At 44.1% G+C, this 20,588-nt stretch overlaps 1 protein-coding gene across 1 annotated transcript in view; it reads left to right on the top strand.

Annotated features, from left to right (window-relative positions):
- The first annotated feature begins 512 nt into the window (after window positions 1-512).
- The window catches only part of Pigu (phosphatidylinositol glycan anchor biosynthesis class U), a 76,205-nt gene continuing 56,129 nt past the window's right edge, over window positions 513-20,588 (top strand). The window contains exons 1-4 of the mRNA XM_070007102.1: window positions 513-716; window positions 8,266-8,330; window positions 15,216-15,275; window positions 16,755-16,817. Of these exons, the coding sequence (XP_069863203.1) occupies window positions 587-716; window positions 8,266-8,330; window positions 15,216-15,275; window positions 16,755-16,817 (318 nt within the window). The 5' untranslated portion in view covers window positions 513-586. The remainder of the gene's footprint in view (window positions 717-8,265; window positions 8,331-15,215; window positions 15,276-16,754; window positions 16,818-20,588) is intronic.

Genomic DNA, 20,588 nt, shown 5'->3' with positions numbered 1-20,588 from the left:
TCCGGTTTTTTCTGCTTATGTGGTGATGAAGAATCGAACCCAGGGCCTCATGCATGCAAGGCAAGCACTCTACCACTGAGCCACCTTCCCAGCCCAGAGAAGTCATTTTTTTAAGTCGGTTGTGGCGCTTGCACTCAGGGCACTGTCTCTACGCTTTTCTGCTTAAGGTTAGCCCTCTACCACTTTGAGCCATAGCTCCACTTTGAAAGGTTTTTTCCCTTAATCATCAAACAAGAGTGGAAAATGGGGCCTTAGGACAACATACACACAAAAGTGAAGGTCATCTCTTTAGAACTCGCTCACCATCCTAGGAAGATAACAACGGAACTATGACTTGTCCTTGCACAAATTTACTATGCACCTGTAATCGAAGGTGTCGCCCAAACACAAGTTTGATACACTCCACTTTCCGTCGTCTAGCTCGTCCAGCCGCACGGCGTTCTGGGAGTGGTAGTTCCCTAGTCGGTCAGCTCCGCTGACTGCGCGCGCGCGCGCTCCACCACGGAACTACACAGGGCGGCGCGCAGGTGGCGAAGCTCTTCCTCCTCTCCTTTCCCTCTCCGCCTGCGCGCCCACCCCAGTTATCATGGCGGCTCCCTTGGCCCTGGTGCTGGTGGTGGCCGTGACTGTGCGGGCGGCCTTGTTTCGCTCTAGTCTGGCCGAGTTCATCTCCGAGCGGGTGGAGGTGGTGTCCCCACTGAGCTCTTGGAAGAGAGGTGAGGCCTCAGTGAGGCCGCGGGCTCCCGTAGACAGCCAGGCCCGGCCCGCGCGGGCCCGGCCTCGGTGAATGGGAGGCAGGGGCAGTGGCGGCCAGCGCGCGGTGCGGTGGGAACTGACCGGCGCCTGGGGTCCTCGGGATAGCTGGGGGCGGAGCCGTGGCGCGAAGGGGGTGTGGAGGAGGTGTGAGGTGGAGCCACGGAGTCCGACCACCTGCGGGGTGGGCGCGGGAGGGGGCGTGTCCCCTGGCCCCGGCGGGATGGGTGGAAGGGAGGGGGTACGGGGGTGCTGGGTGGCGTGGGGTACGTGCAGAGCCTTGCCTTGTGGCGCGGGATCGCGAGCGGGATCCACGGGGTAGCAGGTCGCTTGTGGCGGGAGCTGGAATGAGGGAGGTAGAGCATCTGTACGTGCTCAGCGCCTAGGCTCAGGGTAGGATTTGCAGGGAAGTTTGCCCTAGCGTTCGTTCTCCCCCCCCCCCCCCCCAAGTCAGACAGACATTGGTTTATGCTAAGCGCCTACGAGACACACCGACTTGGGCTGAAGGAACCACAGGAACAAGTAGTTGTAATTATTTGTGAAAAGTGTGTTTTCTGTGTCCACACAGTTATTTTCTTATTGTTCTGACCCAGAATAAACTGCCTCCATATTTTACATTTCCTAAGAGTGGAAAGTTTGGCTTGGCGTCCCTCCTTCCCCAGCACTGGGGTTTGAATTAAGGTCCTCCCCTTTGCTTGGCTGGTGCTCTTATCACTTGAGCCATTCCTCCAGTCCTGCCTTTTTTGTCGGTCGTGGGGCTTGAACTCTGGGAATGGGTGCTATTCAGCACAAGGTGAGTGCTCTGCCACTTAAGCCACAGTGCCACTTACTGGCCCTGCTTTTTGATGCTTATTTTAGAGATGGAATCTAACATTCTATCACCATCCTCCAGATTTCAACTTCCTGACTAGCTAGGATTACTCAGGTGTGAGCCACCAGTCCAGGTTAGAGTTGATTCTTGAAGTACATAGGATTTGAAAAAGGAAACTAGAGTGGGAGTGGGAAGGTGGCTCAGTGGTAGAGCGCTTGCCTTGCATGCATGAGGCTATGGGTTGGATTCCTCAGCACCACATAAGCAGAAAAAAAAGCCAGAAGTGGCACTGTGGCTCAAGTGATAGAGCACTAGCCTTGAACTGAAGAGCTGAGGGACAGCGCCCGAGCCCAGAGTGCAGGCCCATGACCGGACCAAGAAAAAGGAAACTAGAGAGAAGGGAAATGTCAGGTAGCAGAAGTTAAACTAGGACAAAGACATGTTTAAGGATGTGAAATATACAAAGTAGATAAGTGAGAAGGTGAGGCTTTGGTTGGGGCAGTTTGATGATTAAGAAAATACTTTTTTTTGGATCCGGTCATGGGGCCTGAACTCTGGGCCTGGGCGCTGTCCCTCAGCTCTTCAGCTCAAGGCTAGCACTCTACCACTTGAACCACAGCGCCACTTCTGGCTTTTTTCTTTTTGCTTATGGGATGCTGAGGAATCGAATCCAACTCAGGGCTTCATGCATGAAAGGCAAGCACTATACCACCTTCCCAGCCCCTGCTTTTTTTTTTTTTTTTTTTTAAATCAGGGTCTGGGCACTGTCTTTGAGCTTCTTTTGTGCTCAAGGCTACCACTTGAGCCACAGTACCACTTCCAGCTTTTTTGAGTAGTTTATTAGAGATAAGAGCCTTGGGCTGGGAAGGTGGCTCAGTGGTAGAGTGCTTGCCTTGCATGCATGAGGCCCTGGGTTCAATTCCTCAGCACCACATAAGCAGAAAAAGCCAGAAGTGGCACTGTGGCTCAAGTGGTAGAGTGCTCGCCTTGAGCTGAAGAGCTCAGGGGCAGTGCCCAGGCCCAGAGTTCAAGCCCAGAACTGGCAAAAAAAAAAAAGAGTCTTTTGGGGACTTTCCTGCCCAGGCTGGCTTTGAACCGTGATCCTCAGATCTCAGCCTCCTGAGTAGCTAGGATTATAAGCCTGAGCCACCAACACCTGACAAGAAAAATACTTTAAATACATTATACATACAAATTCACATATAATAAGTATAGACAGTGCTCAGTAAATTTTTATGAGCATGTAACCCAGTAGCCAGCACATAGATCAAGAAACAACATTTTTACCCTGTCCGGAAATTTCATTTGTATCCTGGAAGTTCAAGTGCTTGAGGTTTTTTGTTTGTTTGTTTTGTTTGTTTTGTTTTTGGTTGGTTGTGGGGCTTGAACCTAGTGCCTAGGTGCTGTCCCTGAGCTCTTTTTGATCAAGGCTAGTGCCACAGTTCCACTTCAGTTTTCTGGTGGTTAATTGACATTAATTGGAGTTGAGTCTCATAGACTTTCCTGCGTGGGCTGGCTTCAAACCATAGCCCTCAGATCTCAGTCCCCTGAGTAACTAGGATTACAGGCCTGACCCACTGGCACTGGGCTAAACGCTTGAGTTTTGATGTTATACCATAAGCATTTTGGAATGGAGAATGACACGATGAATGGACATTTTATTAATAAAGTTCCTAAAAATACTTAGTAAATATCACGGAGTATGGTAAGCCTATTTATGTAACATTTCTCAGTCCTCACAGTAATTCCTATGTGGTAGATAGTAGTTTTTCCCCCATTTTGCAAACAATGAAACTGAGATTTAGAGTGGTCATTTGCCAAGTTTCTCAGCTGGCGAATGGTAATAAAGATGCTCATAATTTATGTGTGAAAGTTTAACTTGGATTTGAAATTTTTGCATGTAATAGTTTGTTGAGTTTAGTTGAGGCCACTTGGTTCCTGCTTTCTTCTGGATACCAGAATGTTGAAAGCACTGTAGATCCTTCTCCATTGCACTCTTAGTACTCTTTATATACCATACCTCTGTTAAGAATACTTCTCACGGGCTGGGAAGGTGACTCAGTGGTAGAGTGCTTGCCTTGCATGCTCGAGGCCCTGGGTTCTATTTCTCAGCACCACATAAGCAAAAAGAAAAAAGCTGGAGTGGTGCTGTGGCTCAAGTGGTAGAGTGCTAACCTTGAGCTGAAGAGCTGAGGGACAGCGCCCAGGCCCAGAGTTCAAGCCCCATGACCGGACCCCCCCCCAAAAAAGAATACTTCTCACTTCATTGGATACATGGCTTGAGTTGTAGAGGGATTGCCTGGTAAGTGTGAGGTCCTCAGTTCAAACTCTAATATCATGTGTGTGTGTGTGTGTGTGTGTACGCGTGAATGCATGTGTGTGTACTGGTCTTGGGGCTTGAACTAAAGGTTTAGGTGCTGTGCTGTCCTTGAGCTTTTTGCTCAAGGGTAGCTCTCTTAACACTTGAGCCACAGCTCCACTTCTGGCTTTTTTTTTTTTTTTTTTGGTGGTTAATTGGAGATAAGAATCTCAAGATTGTGGCGCTGTAGCTCAAGTGGTAGAGCGCTCGCCTTGAGCTGAAGAGCTGAGGGACAGCGCCCAGGCTCAGAGTTCAAGCCCCACGACCGACAAAAAAAAAAAAAAAAAAAGAATCTCAAGATTTTTTTTGCCTGTGCTGGCTTTGAACCATGATCTTAGATCTCAACCTTTTGAGTAGCTAGGATTGCAGGCATAAGCTACCAGTGTTGGGCTTTTTGTGTGGCTTTTAATTCTCTTAGTTTCTTTTGTCCCCATCTGTTCTGCTCTTCATCTTGATATTTATGTGTTAAAGAATCCAAACTATGAATGATCTGTATTGTCTGTCATAGTTTAGATTCATGGTACAATGCATAGTTCCTGAAAATTGGTAACTGGATTCTGAGACTTGATACTAGGAATATTTTGCCATGTTAGTTTTTTTTCTTTTCTTTTTTTTTTTTTGTGGGTTATGGGGCCTGAACTCAGCCCTTCAGCTCAAGTGCCCTACCACTTGAGCCACAGCACCACTTCTGCCTTTTTCTGTTTATGTGGTGCTGGGAATTGAACATAGGGTCTCATACATGCGGGGCAAGCACTCTATCACTGAGTCACCTTCTCAGCTCCTTTTTTTTTCTTTGTGTTGGTCTTGGGACTTGAACTCAGACCTGGGTGCTGTCCCTGACCTTTTTGCTCAAGTCTAGTGCTGTACCACTCGAGCCATAGCTCCACTTCTGGGTTTTTTGGTAGTTTAGTGGAGATAAAAGTCTCACAATTGAGCATGTTGGTGGCTCACACACCTGTAAACGTAGGTACTTCAGGAAATTGAGATCTAAGGATCACAGTTTGAAGTCAGTCCAGGGAGGAAAGTCTGTGAGACTTTTTTTTTTTTTTGGGTCCAGTTGTGGGCCTGAACTCTGGGTCTGGGCGCTGTCCCTCAGCTCTTCAGCTCAAGGCTATCGCTCTACCACTTGAGCCACAGTGCCACTTCCAGCTTTTTGCATTTAGCTTATGTGGTGCTGAGGAATCCAACCCAGGGCCTCAAGCATGCAAGGCAAGCGCTCTACCACTGAGCCACCTTCCCAGCCCTCTGTGAGACTTTTAGTTCTAATTAATCACCAGAAAACTGAATGTGGTACTGTGGCTCAAAGTGGTAGAGCACTAGCCTTGAGTGAAAAGGCTCAAGTACAGTGCCCAGGTCCTGAGTTCAAGCCCCATGACTGAAAAGAAAAAAGAGTCTCATTGACTTTCCTGCCAGGGCTGGCTTTGAACCACAATCCATAGATCTCAGTCTCCTCAGTAGCTAGGATTATAGGTGTGAGCCACCAGCACTTGGCTGCATTGGATCAGGGGAATAAACTAAATGTAATTGCCTTATTATTGATTATGTTAACTTTATTTATTTTTTTTTTTTTTTTTGGGTCCGGTTGTGGGGCCTGAACTCTGGGCCTGGGCACTGTCCCTCAGCTCTTCAGCTCAAGGCTAGCACTCTACCACTTGAGCCACAGCGCCACTTCGGCTTTTTTCTTTTTGCTTATGTGGTGCTGAGGAATAGAACTCAGGGCCTCAGGCATGCAAGGCAAGCGCTCTACCACTGAGCCACCTTCCCAGCCCATGACTTTAACTTTAATCTCTGTTTAAGGTGTCTATCAGAAGTCCTCCAGACTTTTCCACCACAAAGTTACTATTTTCCTTTGTAATTAAGAAGTATAGTAAGGTTGAGTCTTTGGCTGTAAAATATCATTTCTCTATAAGTTTTTGGCCATTAAGTTTTGTATTTATAGATCAGTCTTTCTCACAGCAATCTCTGCCCCTTATACCTTTTTCAGTTCATAATTGGAATTTTTTTTTTTTTTTTTGGGTCATGGGACTTGAACTCAGCTCTTCAGCTCAAGGTGAGCGCTCTACCACTTGAGCCACACTACCACTTCTGGTTTTCTGGTGGTTAAGTGGAGATAAGAGGCTCATAGACTTTCTTACCTGGGCTGGCTTTGGATCTCAGTCTTCAGATCTCAGCCTCCTGAGTAGTTAGGATTATAGGCATGAGCCACCAGCTTTTTTTTTTTTTTTTTTTTTTTAATGGTTGTGTGGCTTGAACTCTGGGCTTGGGTGCTATCCCTCAGTTCTTCAGCTCAAAGCAAGTGCTTTACTACTTGAGCCACAGCACCACTTCCAGTCTTCTGGTGGTTTATTGGAGATAAGAGTCTCCTAGACTTTCCTGTCCGGGCTGGCTTTGCAGATCTCAGCCTCCTGAGTAGCTAGGATTACAGATGTGAGCCACCAGTGCCGGCTCCTCTTTCACTTTCTTTCCTCCCTTTTCTGTCTCTGTTTCTGTCTGTCTGTCTGTCTGTCTGTCTCACTTTCTGGCGTGGGCCATTATCCTCCTATTTACACTTCCTAATATAGCAGGGATAACAGGTGCACTTCACCATGCTCAGCTTTTTGGGTTTTGTTGTTGTTGTTGTTTTTGACTGTCATGGGGCTTGAACTCTGGGCCCAGGTGCTGTCCCTGAGCTCTTCAACTCAAGGCTAGCACTCTACCACTTGAGTCACAGTGCCACTTCTGGTTTTCTGGTGGTTTATTGGAGATAAGAGATTCAAAGACTTTTCTGCCTGGGCTGGCTTTGAACCACGATCCTTCAGATCTCATCCTCCTGATTAGTTAGGATTGCAGGTGTGAGCCACTGGTGCCCAGCCTGTGGGTTTTTTTTTTGTTTGTTTGTTTGTTTTGTTTTGTTTTGTTTTCTCCTGTTCTGGGGTTCTTATGAACTTTTTACCTGTGCTAGCCTCAAACTATTTCCTCCCAATCTCTGCCTCCTGAATAGTTGGGATGACAGGTATGAACCCCAGCACCTGGGCTTGTCTCTTTTCTTTTTGTCATGGGGCCTGAACTCTGGGCCTGGGCGCTGTCCCTCAGCTCTTCAGCTCAAGGCTAGTAGCGCTCTACTGCTTGAGCCACAGCACCACTTCCAGCTTTTTCTGCTTATGTGGTGCTGAGGAATTGAACCCAGGGCTTCTTGCATGCAAGGCAAGCACTCTGCCGCTGAGCCACCTGCCCAGCCCCTCTTTTCTTTTTTTTTGAAACAGGTACAGGTTCTTACTATATAGTCCAAGGTAGCCATGAACTATGTAGCCCAGGCTGGCCTCAAATTTACTTCTCTTGCCTCAGCTTCCCAAGTGTTGGGAACGCAGGTGGGCACTGGCTTTTTATTTATTTTCTCAAATTGAATGAGTGTTTTAAAGTGTAATGAGTGTTTTAGGGGGGTGAATATACTCAGAATAACTTATATGTATGAAATGTCATAATGAAACCCATGCTTTGTACACATGATACATGGTAAGAAGTTTTTGACCACTAAAATAACTTTCATCTTTATTTTCAGCTTTTTAAAATTAAACTTATTTTTTGTTGTTTTTAAACAGTTGTACAAAGGAGTTTCAATTCAGCATGTCAGTTTTATGAGTACGATGCATCTTGATCCATGTCTCCCTTTCCATCACATCTTCCATCTAGTTACCTAGTTCCATTTTCACATAGGTATGTTGAGTATCACAGCTGTATTTGCCCACCATTCCTCTGTCCATTTGGCTGCCAAGATTTTTTTGTTCTCTGGTGTGGCTACTGCTGCTTGAACTCAGGGCCTCATTCAAATGGTAGACTAGAAGCATGGCTCAAGTAGTAAAGCACCAACCATGAGTGAAAAAGCTGAATGAGAGCACAAGGCCCTGATTTTGACTTTTTTTTGTGTGTGTGTGTTGGAGCCTGAACTCTGGGCCTGAGCCTGTCCCTCAGCTCTTCAACTCAAGGTGAGCACTTGACCACTTGAGCCACAGCACCACTTCTGGTTTCCTGGTGGTTAATTGGAGATAAGAGTCTCACTGACTTTTCCTGCCTGGGATGGCTTTGAACCATGATCCTCAGATCTTAGCCTCCTGAGTAGCTAGGATTACAGGCATGAGCCACTGGCACCAGGCTAATTTTAAGTACACACACACACACACACACACACACACACACACACTCACACACACAAACACACACACACACACAGCCACTTCCTGGGGATGAGGTAAAAGGATTGGATAAATTCTAACACCCCTTCTTGGTCCTGAGTGTAACATATTAATTCATGATCCTTTGTTGATATCTCTGAAATCTGAGTGAACTTGGATGTTTTACTTTTCAGTGGTTGAAGGCCTTTCACTGTTGGACTTGGGAGTGTCTCCATATTCTGGAGCAGTATTTCATGAAGTAAGTGTTCTTATTTTCTTTTCAGTGCACTAAGAGTAGTTTGCAGTCATGGATGCCAAAGCCTAGCCACTGTTTTATACAAACATTTAAAAAGATCTATTTTTGAAAATCCTATTTGGAAATGGCCCCTTTTTTAGACATCTTTATAAAAAGGAAGTTTCAAAATTTCAATGGAAATGATCCAGATTAGGATTTTAACTTGAAATAAATGAGACTTTTGTAGAAATGCCTATTTTTAATGGCAAATAAGTTACAAACAGTTCCCAATCCATGCACAGATTGTATGCTAAGCAGCCTGAAATTGGGTCTTTGAAACATGCTCTCCCATGAAAACTGAAGTAATGTTGGTTTCTTAGAAAGCCCACCAAGTTTATTTAACCCATAAAATTATCTAAGCTTAGTAAAACCACTCAATTAGTAAAAGCACTCTTAAAACAGTCCTAATCATCTGTTGCTTGTGTAACTGCAACATTCCTGACAAATCCTTTATAGTTCAGTCTTTTTTTTAACTAAATTTGACTCTGTGTGTGTGTGTGTGTGTGTGTGTGTGTGTGTGTGTGTGTGTGTGTGTGTGTGTGTGTGTGTGTGTGTGTGTGTGTGTGTGTGTGTGTGTGTGTGTGTGTGTGTGTGTGTGTGTGTGTGTGTGTGTGTGTGTGTGTGTGTGTGTGTGTGTGTGTGTGTGTGTACACGTGTACCTAGGGTTTGAACTCAAGGTCTTTGCACTGTCCCTGCGTTTTTGTACTCAAGGCCAGCAGACTATCACTTGAGCCACAGCTCCACTTCTGACTTTTTGGTTGTTAATTGGAGATAAGAGTCTCATGGACTTTCCTGCCTGGGTTGGCTTTGGACTATGGCCCTCAGCTAGAATTACAGGTGTGAGCCACTGGTGCCCAGCTTGCCATCATGTATTTTTTTGAATTTTATACAGAGGGGGATTTTTGTTACAGTTCTACACATGTTCATAATATATTCTTTTTATTTCTTCAGTGTGGGGCTTGCACCCATGGCCTTGGCGCTGTCCCTGAGCTTGTGTGCTCAGGGTAGCACTCTACCATTTTGAGCTACATCACCACTTCTGGTTTTCTAGCGGTTAATTGGAGACAAAAGTCTCATGGACTTTCCTGCTTGGGCTGGCTTCGAACTGGGATCCTCAGATCTCAGCCTCCTGAGTAGCTAAGATTACAGACTTGAGACACTGGTGTCCAGCTGTTCACAATATATTCTAATGAGTTTCACTCTTTCTATCACTCTTTATCATGTGGTAAGTAGTTGGGAAGGTGTGCTGAGTCTCTGAGCTTAATAAAACCAAGTCACTTCCCTTCTGGTTCCGGGGGGATTGGTGAACTAATTTGTAGTAGTAGACCAATCCTCTTGGCAAAAACAGCTAGAAAAGCAGATAAAAAAAAAAGTGTGTAAAGACAATGGAAAGTACCAAGATAACCCAAACTCAAGAGCAGAGTTCAAAAGTGAGATGAGTAGTCTAAGATTTTTTTTTCTTATGACATTTACCAATTTGTGAGTTTCACAGGCGGAGAGGTCACAGACAGAAACTGTCTTGTAATAGGCCAAGAGTTAAGCAAAGCTATTGTGCAATGCCATAGTGTTAGAAAAATAAATATTTCAAAGTAGGACAACCAAGGTAGTAGGGCCTTGTTAAATTGCTTGGGTTTTTAGTTGGCCCCTCTGAAGGACTGCATTCTAAGACTAAGGATAGATTAGATATAGACCAGCCTTACAAAGACTGAATCCAGTTTCTTCTTAGCTCGGTACCTAATTGGATTAAAGCAGTATAAGCTTAATTGCTTACCATAGTTTAAAGAGAATAAAAAATTCTAGAATAGCCTCATCCAGAGCTCTGATTTTTCAGATAGTGTCCACCATTCAATAAAAAATTACCAATATAAGAGGCAGGAGACTGGCAATAAAAATAGATTCACAAGGGCTGGGAAGGTGGCTTAGTGGTAGAGTGCTTGCCTTGCATGGATGAGGCCCTGGGTTCAAGTCTTCAGCACCACATAAGCAGAAAAAGCTGGAAGTGGCACTGTGGGTCAAGTGGTAGAGAGCTACCCTTGAGCTGAAGAGCTGAGGGACAGTGCCCAGGCCTAGAGTTCAGGCCCCATGATTGACCAAAAAAAAAAAAAGGATTCACAAGTAAGTCTGATATTAGAACGATCAGACTTATTTTAAAGTAGCTGAGTTAGGTGTTGTGCAAGCCTGTAATCCCAGCACTTGAGAAGCAGGAGGATCTTAAGTTTGAGGCCACACTGAGCTACGTTGTAAGCTCCAGGCCAGTCAGGACTACATAGCAAGACTCAATCTCAAAGATTAAAAACACAAAAGTAATGATTATTATGTTCAAGATGACAAGGTAGAAAAATTCACCAGAGGGCTGGGAATGTGGCTTAGTGGTAGAGTGTTTGCCTAGCATGCATGAAGCCCTGGATTCAATTCCTCAGGACCACATAAACAGAAAAAAGCCAGAAGTGGCACTATGGCTCAAGTGGTAGAGCACTAGCCTTGGGCACAGAGAGGCTTAGGGACAGTGCCCCGGCTGTGAGCTTAAGCCCCAGGACTGGCAAAGAAAAAAGAAAAATTCACCAGAGAACTAATATATATATATATATATATATATATATATATATATATATATATATATATATATATATATATATATATATATAAAACAAATCTAAATCCTAGAACTAAAAAACATAATGATAAATAGTTTTAAGATAAACTTGGGGGCTGGGAAGGTGGCTCAGTGGTAGAGTGCTTGCCTTGCATGCATGAGGCCCTGGGTTTGATTCCTCAGTACCACATAAGCAAAAAGAAAAAAACCGGAAGTGGTGCTGTGGCTCAAGTGGTAGAGTGCTAGCCTTGAGCTGAAGAGCTGAGGGACAGTGCCCAGGCCCTGAGTTCAGGCCCCACGACCGGACCCAAAAAAAAAAAAACTTGGCAGATTATACAGACCTAAAGAGAAGCTTAGTGATCTGGAAGATAAGGTATTTAGAAAATTCTAGACTAGTCAGACAGACACCATTGCTCAAATGTTCAGCTACTTGGGAGAAGCAAGATGGTGACTTTCTGTAATCTGCTAAGCTGTGAAGGAGAATTGGTCTGAGATCTACCCTGAGCAAAAAGGCAAGGAGCCCCAATACCATACCCATACACCCACAGAGGCGGGTGGGAAGGAGGGAAGGAAAGAAGGAAAGAAAATTCCTACACTGAAGCTTAGATTAAAAAAAAAAGGAAAACAAAGAAAAAGATAGTCTTTTAAAAAAGCCCAAGAGACCCAGAAACAAAGATAGATTATTTACTAATAGGGTAGAAGTCAGTAAATATATTGTTGGTTGAAAAGTTGTGTTTTTGTGTTGTTGTTTTTGGCTGGGAATGTGGCTTAGGGGTAGAATGCTTGCCTGGCATGCCTGAAGCCCTGGGTTCTATTCCTCAGTACCACACAAACAGAAAAAGCTGGAAGTGGCACTGGCTCAAGTGGTAGAGTGCTAACCTTGAGCAAAAGAAGCTCGGGGACAGTGACTAGGTCCTGAGTTCAAGCCCCAGAACTGGCAGAGAAACAGAGAGAGAGAAAGAGAGAGAGAGAGAGGAAGAAGAAGGAAAGGAAGGAAGGAAGGATAGAAGGAAGGAAGGAAGGTAGGTAGGAAGGAAGGAAGGAAGGAAAATTTGATTGAGCCGGGTACCAGTGGCTCCAGCTACTCAGGAGACTGAGATCTTAGGATCATTGTTCAAAGCCATCCCTGGCAGGAAAGTCTGTCAGACTCTTATCTCCAGTTAACCATGAGAAAGCCGGAAGTGGCTCTGTAGCTCAAGTGGTAGAGCACTCACTTGAGTTGAAGACAGGCTCAGGGACAGTGCCCAGGCCGAGTTCAAGCCCCATGACTGGCAAGAAAAAAAGAAAAGAAAAGAAAAGAAAGGAAGGAAGGAAGAAAGGAAGGAAGGAAGGAAGGAAGGAAGGGAGGGAGAGCCAGGTGCCAGTGGCTTGCGCTTGTAATCCTAGCTACTTAGGAGGCTGAGATCTGAGGATCAAGGTTCAAAGCCAGCCCGGGTAAGGAACATCCGTAAGACTCTTATCTCCAATAAACCACTTGAAAACTGGAAGTGGTGCTATGGCTCAAGCGGTAGAGTGCTAGCCTTGAGCTGAAGAGCGCAGGAACAGTGCCCAAGCCCAGAGTTCAAGCCCCATGACCGACCAAAAAAAAAAGAAGAAGAAAGAAAAGTGATTTTTTGCTTTTTTCAGTATTGGATTTGAACTTAGGGCTTTTCGCTTGCTAGGAAGATGTTCTGCCACTTGAGCTACTCCTCCAGCCTTCAAAATTTACCAAGGATTGTCATTCAAGAAGCTCTGTATATCCAATGTATACCGTGTGACTTTAAAATGTTCAAAGATGGGCTGGGAATGTGGCTTAGTGGTAGAATGCTTGCCTAGCATACAAGAAGCCCTGGGTTTGATTCTTCAGTACCCTATAAACAGGAAAAGCTGGAAGTGCCGTGCCTCCAGTAGAGTGATAGCCTTCAGTCTTTTTTTTTTTTTTCCGGTCGTGGGCCTGGGCCCTCCCTCAGCTCTTCACCTCAAGGCGAGTGCTCTACCACTTGAGCTACAGTGTCACTTCCTAGCCTTGAGCAAAAGAAACTCAGGGACAGTGCCCAGGCCCTGAGTTCAAGCACCAGGACTAACCAAAAAAAATGTTCAAAGGTTATTATACAATCTAGGGTATGGTAAAAGTGATCATTTGTAATACACTTTGATGTGAAGGATGTCTGTCATAGTGTTTAGGTTAGCCAGAACAGTAGCTAAACGTGTAACCAACAAGTTAATGGGGGTAACAAAAATAAGAAATCCTAATTCAGAAAAAAACTAGAAAGAAGAGAAGGTGGGATAATTGGAAAATAATAGCAAGATGGTAAACATATGCCAGTATATCAGTGACTATATTTTATTTTTTGGGTCCGGTCGTGGGGCCTGAACTCTGGGCCTGGGCGCTGTCCCTCAACTCTTCAGCTCAAGGCTAGCACTCTACCCCTTGAGCCACAGTGCCACTTCTGGCTTTTTTCTTTTTTTTTTTGGTCCAGTCGTGGGGCCTGAACTCTGGGCCTGGGCGCTGTCCCTCAGCTCTTCAGCTCAAGGCTAGCGCTCTACCCCTTGAGCCACAGTGCCACTTCCGGCTTTTTTCTTTTTGCTTATGTGGTGCTGAGGAATCAAACCCAGGGCCTCATGCATGCAAGGCAAGCGCTCTACCACTGAGCCACCTTCCCAGCCCCCATTTTATGTAAATATATGAAAAACACATGGCTTTCAGGCTGGGTTAAAGAAAAATAAGTATATGTTTCTTCTTTGTTTTTTGGATCCGGTCGTGGGGCCTGAACTCTGAGCATGGGCACTGTCCCTCAGCTCTTCAGCTCAAGGCTAGCACGCTACCACTTGAGCCATAGCACCACTTCCGGCTTTTTTTTTCTGCTTATGTGGTGCTGAGGAATCGAACCCAGGGCCTCAAGCATGCAAGGCAAGCGCTTTACCACTGAGCCACCTTCTCAACCCCAAGTATATGTTTCTTTAAAAAAAAAAAAATCTCAGCTGCATATACAGTAGCTCAAGACTGTAAATTCTAGCTGTTCAGGAGGCTACGATCTGTAAGTTGAAGTATGGCTCAAATGTTAGAGCCTTGAGGAAGAAAGCTTAGCAAGATTTCAAGACCCTGAGTTCAAGCCTTAGTATTGTCACAAAATAAAACAGAATTTAGGCTGGGAAGTTGGCTTAGTGATAAAGTCCTTGCCCAGCACACGTGAAGAAGTAAGCCCTGAGTTCAATTCTTAGTACCACATAAACAGAAAAAGCTGGAAGTAGCATTGTGGCTCAAGTGGTAGAGTGCCAGCCTTGAGCAAAAGAAGCTCAGGGACAGTGTGCAGGCCCTGAGTTCAAGCCCCAGGCCTGGCAAAAAACCACAAAACAAACTAGAATTTAAAACAAAACCCTGTATCTGATTGCATGTTTAAAATATATAAATCAAAAATGATGAACTAAAAAAGAAAGAAATCAATAGTCAGTGGGAGACTTTTTTCAAGGACTTTTTATTGGTGTGTATTAGTTGTATGGGGAGTTCATTGTGACTGTTCCATACATGCATACAGTGTACCCATCACATTAACCCCTCTCATCACTCTCCCTTATCTTCCCACTCTGGACCTGTTTTTAACCCTTTTTTTGGTGCTAGTACCAGGGTCTGAACTCAGGGCCTTGTAGTTTTGCTTTTTCCCCTCACATCTGCCACTAGAACCACAATTCCAGTTGGACATTTTACTGGTTAATTGGAGATGGAGTCTCAAACTTTTTTATGCTAGTTGTCTTGGAACTGTGATCCTCAAATCTCACCCTCCTGAGTAGCTAGCATTACGGGTGTTAGCCACCAGTGCCTGGCCTCCTCACATCTTAAAAGAATTTCAGTAGGATTCACTGTTCTGCTTTCATCCATATATCTAAATGAAATACTTCAACCATATTCATCCTCATTCATTCTCTCTGTTTATTCTTCCCTCTCCTTCTCCCAAGAGAACCTGTTTTACTCCTATCATTTGTCTTTTTTAGTGTGTATTAATGGTACCAAAGGAAAACAGCATTTGTGTACACATTTATCAGAGACTAGAAAAAGGTATAATTTTCTAGTTTACTTATAAGTTCAGCAGTTTTGGTCCTCTGTTGTCCCCATTGGCTGTTTGATGTTTCCTAGAACTAAGATTTTCCTCCCAGTAAACACTATTAGGGAGAGGGAACACATTTTTTTTTTTTTGCTGAAGAATAGTTTCCCCATTTACAACTGATAATTTGTAGTAAGATTTTACTAAATTTTTTGTATGTTTGTTTTTCTCCTACAGACACCATTAATAATATACCTCTTTCATTTCCTAATTGACTATGCCGAATTGGTATTTATGGTAAGTAACCTTCCATAAGGTCACTATGTTTGTATTTTTAATTTTATAATTATCTTGTTTTAAGGGGAAAAATCCATCTTAAGAAATTTATTTATTTATTTATTTAATTTTGTCAGCCATGGGGCTTGAACTCGGCCTGGGCACTGTCCCTCAGCTCTTCAGCTCAAGGCTAGCGCTCTACCACTTGAGTCATAGCGCCACTTCCAGGTTTTTTCTTTTTGCTTATGTGGTGCTGAGGAATCGAACCCAGGGCCTCAGGCATGCAAGGCAAGTGCTCTACCACTGAGCCAACTTCCCAGTCCCTCTTATTTTTTTTTTTAGGGAGAATAACTTCAAAAACACTTAAATGACTAAGTTTACTTGATGGAGTTACGAATTAAACTTGTCAATTTTTAAAATTTATTTTTATTTTTTTGCTGCTGGTCCTGGGGCTTGAACTCAGGGCCTGGGCGCTGTCCCTGAGCCTCATAGTTGCCAGGGTTAGCACTCTACCAATAGAGCCACAGCACCGCTTCTGGCTGCTTTGAATAGTTTATTGGAGTTAAGAGTCTGATGGACTTTCCTGCTTGGGCTGGCTTTGAGCCACAATACTTAGATCTCAGCTTCCAGAGTAGCTAGGATTACAAATGTGAGCTACCAGTGCCTGGAGACACTTACCAGTTTTAACATTACTGTTACATCTGAAATAAACTTATGGTCTGGCTTTTTTTAAATGGCTACTTTTTTTAAATTGGCAGTGGTGACAAGTGGCTGCTATTTATTGAACACTTTTTGTGTGCTAGACACTTGACATATCTGAGCAGTAGGCAATAATGCTGCTATTTTACAGAAAACTGAAGTAGTTGACAATTTTAGAGCAGATGTGAGACACTACACTGAAATGGGCTGGATGGGTCCTCATGCTGAGGGTTTTCCACTTCTATTTCCCTGAGTGAGTCTGACCTCTGAATGGTCAAAGTGAGGGTCAGGCAGCATTGTTTCTTCCACAATAACTTTCTTTTATTCTTTTTTTTTTTTCTTTCCCCTTGGTCAGTCATGTGCCTGAACTCTGGGCCTGGGCTCTGTCCCTCAGCTCTTCAGCTCAAGGCTAGCACTCTACCACTTGAGCCACAGCACCACTTCTGGCTTTTTCTACTTATGTGGTGCTGAGGAATCAAACCCAGGGCCTCATGCATGCAAGGCAAGCACTGTACCACTGAGCCACCTTCCCAGCCCTGTTCTTCTATTCTTTTTTTGGGGGGGGAGTCCAGTGGTGGGGCCTGAACTCTGGGCCTGGGCGCTGTCCCTCAGCTCTTCAGCTCAAGAGTAGCACTTTACCGCTTGAGCCACAGCACCACTTCCGGCTTTTTTTTTCCTGCGTATGTGGTGGTGAGTAATCGAACCCAGGGCCTCAAGCATGCAAGGCAAGCGCTCTACCATTGAGCCACCTTCCCAGCCTTGTTCTTCTATTCTTATTACTTCTTTTCCTCTTCTTGACAGATCACTGATGCACTTACTGCTATTGCCCTATATTTTGCAATTCAGGACTTCAACAAAGTTGTGGTAAGTAGTTGGGGGGCAGGTGGGGGCGGGTGGGAGGAAGACGGGTTACCAAGCTGATAGAATTTGGTAGCCTGCTGGTCTTTGTTCTTGTAAACAATCAAAGGTTATGTACTTAAGGATCCAACTGTTTTAAAATCCTAAGTGGGAGTTAAGCTTCTGTAGTGGAAAAACCCAACTGACCAGACAGTTTTACTAATAGATACAGAAATGTCAGTTTAATCTATATTGTTTATTAATGGCCACATATCTATGCAAAATGAGACTTTCCGGAAAAAGCTGAATGATAGTTATATTAATGAAGCCTCGTAAAAATCTTTACATTCTTTCTTTTTTATTTCAAAGGATAATGAATACAGACTTTAGCTCACAGTGTTAGACCACTTGAGATAAATGTTGGATTCCTAGTGTTTATACAGTTTCCTGATAGAGAATAATCTTTTTTTTTTTTTTTTGCCAGCCTGGTGCTTGAACTCAGGGCCTGTGCGCTGTACCTGAGCTTCTTTGGCTCAAGGTTAGCACTGTACCACTTGAGCTACAGTGCTACTTCCGGCTTTTTCTGTTTATGTGGTACTAAGGAACTGAACCCAGAGCTTCATGCATGCTAGGCAAGCACTCCAACACTAAGACACATTCCCAGCCCGAGAGTAATCATTTTGGAGACAGGGGTGGTGTTGTTAAAGATTGAATCCATAGCCTCATGAATCCCAGGCAAGTCCCTTTGCATTGAGGTAGTAATCTTAATTAGGAAATTTGGCGTGTATTAATATTAATGCCTGTTGAAAGTATTGATGTAAACTTTATTCTTTTTCTTCCCCCCCCTTTTTTTTGTTTTTTATTTTTGTTTTTTTGTCGGTTGTGGAGCTTGAACTCTGGGCCTGGGCACTTTCCCTCAGTTCTTCAGCTCAAGTCAGGTGCTTTACCACATGAACCACAGCGCTACTTCTGTTTTTCTGGTGGTTTATTAGAGATAAGAATCTCACGACTTTCCTGCCTGGGCTGGCTTTGAACTTTGATCATCAGATCTTAGCCTCCTCAGTAGCTAGGATTACAGGCGTGAGCCACTGGCACACTGCCTTTTTTCTTTTTTTGTCAGTAATGGGGCTTGAACTCAGGGCCTAGGAATTGTCCCTGAGCTCTTTTTTGGCTAGTGCTCTACTACTTTGAGCCACAGCTCCAGTTTTTGAGTGGTTGATTGGAGATAAGAGCCTCATGGGGACTTTTCTGCCCAGGCTGGCTTCGATCAATGATCCTCAGATCTCAGCCTACTGAGTAGCTAGGATTACAGGCATGATCCACTGACGCCCAGAAACTTTACTCTTAACTATGCAAGAGGAATTGCATGTCGAGACCACTCTCCTTCCTCTGAGATCTGAGAGAATTAATGGATTAACCATGTGTACTACCCTTTTAGTTGTGAAATTAATTATTTTTGGCTTAATCCTTCTTGATTGGCTGGGAGCCACTGAAAGGATTTTGGCTGGCATGAGATAAGGCTGCATCATATTTGTGTTGCCAGTTTGTGTTTCGTTTTCACTTCTGTTACCAAGTAATAGAACCATATATAAAAGTCTATGCTGCTGTGACACTGGGGTCATCAGTAATAAATAAAGCTATTGAGCTCTAGAATTTTAGTTCTCAGGAAGATTTTTAAACATCTAGATTGCAGATTCTTTTTTTTTTTTTTTTTTTTTGGTCGGTCATGGGGCTTGAACTCTGGGCTTGGGCACTGTCCCTGTGCTCTTCAGCTCAAGGCCAGCACTCTACCGTTTGAGCCACAGCGCCACTTCTGGCTTTCAAGTGGTTTATTGGAGATAAGAGTCTCACGGATGTTCCTGCCCCGGCTGGCTTTGAACCGTGATCCTCAGATCTCAGCCTCTTGAGTAGCTAGGATTACAGGCATGAGCATCTGGCACCTAGCTTAGATTGCAGATTCTTAATTTGGGGACTCTTTATAGACTTAGTGGTCTATAAAACCCTTGAAATGGCTGGGTACCAGTGCCTTACACCTGTAATCCTATCTACTCAGGAGGCTGTGTTCTGAGGATCATGGTTGAAAGCCATCTCAGGCAGGAAAGTCAGTGAGATTCATCTCCAATTAACCACCAGAAAACCGGAAGTGGTACTGTGGCTCAAGTGGTAGACCACTTGCCTTGAGCTGAAGAGTTCAGGGTTAGCACCCAGGCCCAGAGTTCAAGCCCCATGACCGACAATCAATCAATCAATCCCTTGAAATGGTATGAAAAAATTATATATGAGCTGGGCTCTGGTGGCTCATACCTGTAATCCTAGCTATCAGGAGGCTGAGATCTGAGGATCGTGGTTCAAAAGCCAGCCTGGGCAGGAAACTCAGTGAGACTCTTATCTCCAATAAACTGTTCAAAAAGGCCAGAATTGGCTCTGTAGTTCAAGTGGTGGAACACTCCCCTTGAGCAAAAGAAGCTCAGGGATAGCACCCAGGCCTGAGTTCAAGCTCCAGGACCAGCACACACAAAAAAATAAAACATATTTGTATATGAATGTGTTGCTTCTTTTCTGGAGTCCCTGACCTGTTATTGGTGCTCAAAACCTTTGACTTTTTTTTTTAATAGATTAAGAACTATCATTTGAAAGCTATTATCAATAAGGCTAGGGAATGTAAATTTTACTAATAAAGAGTAGCTTAACTTTAGAGGCAGAGATGAATTGCTCTAACATGGGGGAGAATGATGAAAGGGGTGATATCAATCAAGATGTATTGTATTTATGAACTGACATGTTGAATGGTAACCCCTTTGTACTAGTTAAAGATAGTTAATTAAAAATAACAAAAAAAAAGAAATATTCTAACAAGATTCCTTTGAGGACCACAGATGAAATAACTGGGCATGAGATCCAGAAACTAAAGAATTCAAATATAGATTGGCAGTAGCTATTTTCTCTGCTGCCAAGTTAGTGTATATACAGGAGAAAAAAAATTGAATTTCACATTTTGTTTTATTTTTATTTATTGTTGATGTTGGTTCTAGGGCTTAAACTAAGGGCCTGGGCACTATCCCTGAGCTTTTACTCAAAACTAGTGGTCTACCACTTGAGCTAACGCTTTACTTCCATTTTTTTTGGTGATTAATTGGAGATAAGAGTCTCAGGGACTTAACTGCACAGGTAGGCTTCGAATTGTGATCCACAGATCTCAGCCTCCTAAGTAGCTAGGATTACAGGTGTGAGCCATGGGCACCTGACTTGTTTTATTTTTGTTTGAAGTAGGGACTGAATATGTAGCTTAGCCGGGCTATATACTTAAAAAAAATACTAAATGTTGCTTTTTTTAAATGTCATAGCAGCCAGAGCCAGTGGCTTAACACCTATAATCCTAGCTAATCAGGAAACTGAGATATGAGGATCATGATTCAAAGCCAGCCTGGGAAGGAAAGTCTGTGAAACTGTTATCTCTAATTAACCACCAGAAAAATGGAAGTAGCACTGTGGTTAAAAGTGATACAGTGCTAGCCTTGAGCAAAAGAGCTCAGGGACAGGGCCTAGGCCCGAAGTTCAAGCCCCTGGACCAAACAAAAAACAAAAATGTAGCTCAGACTGACTTTGAACTTTTTTTTTCTGGTTGGTCGTGTGGCTTGAACTCTGGGCCTGGGTGCTGTCCCTGAGCTCTTCAGCTCAAGGTGAGTTCTCTACCACTTGAGCCACAGCGCCACTTGGAGTTTTCTGGTGGTTAATTAAAGAGTCTCATGGACTTAACTTCCCAGGCTGGCTTTGACCCGTGATCCTCAGATCTCAGCC

This window comes from Dipodomys merriami, unplaced genomic scaffold (assembly GCF_024711535.1).
Source record: "Dipodomys merriami isolate MVZ:Mamm:240054 unplaced genomic scaffold, mDipMer1.0.p SCAF_7, whole genome shotgun sequence".
In the NCBI taxonomy this organism is placed as follows: domain Eukaryota; kingdom Metazoa; phylum Chordata; class Mammalia; order Rodentia; family Heteromyidae; genus Dipodomys; species Dipodomys merriami.
Note: the sequence above shows the minus strand (reverse complement) of the source record. Positions and strands in the feature narration are given on the sequence as shown.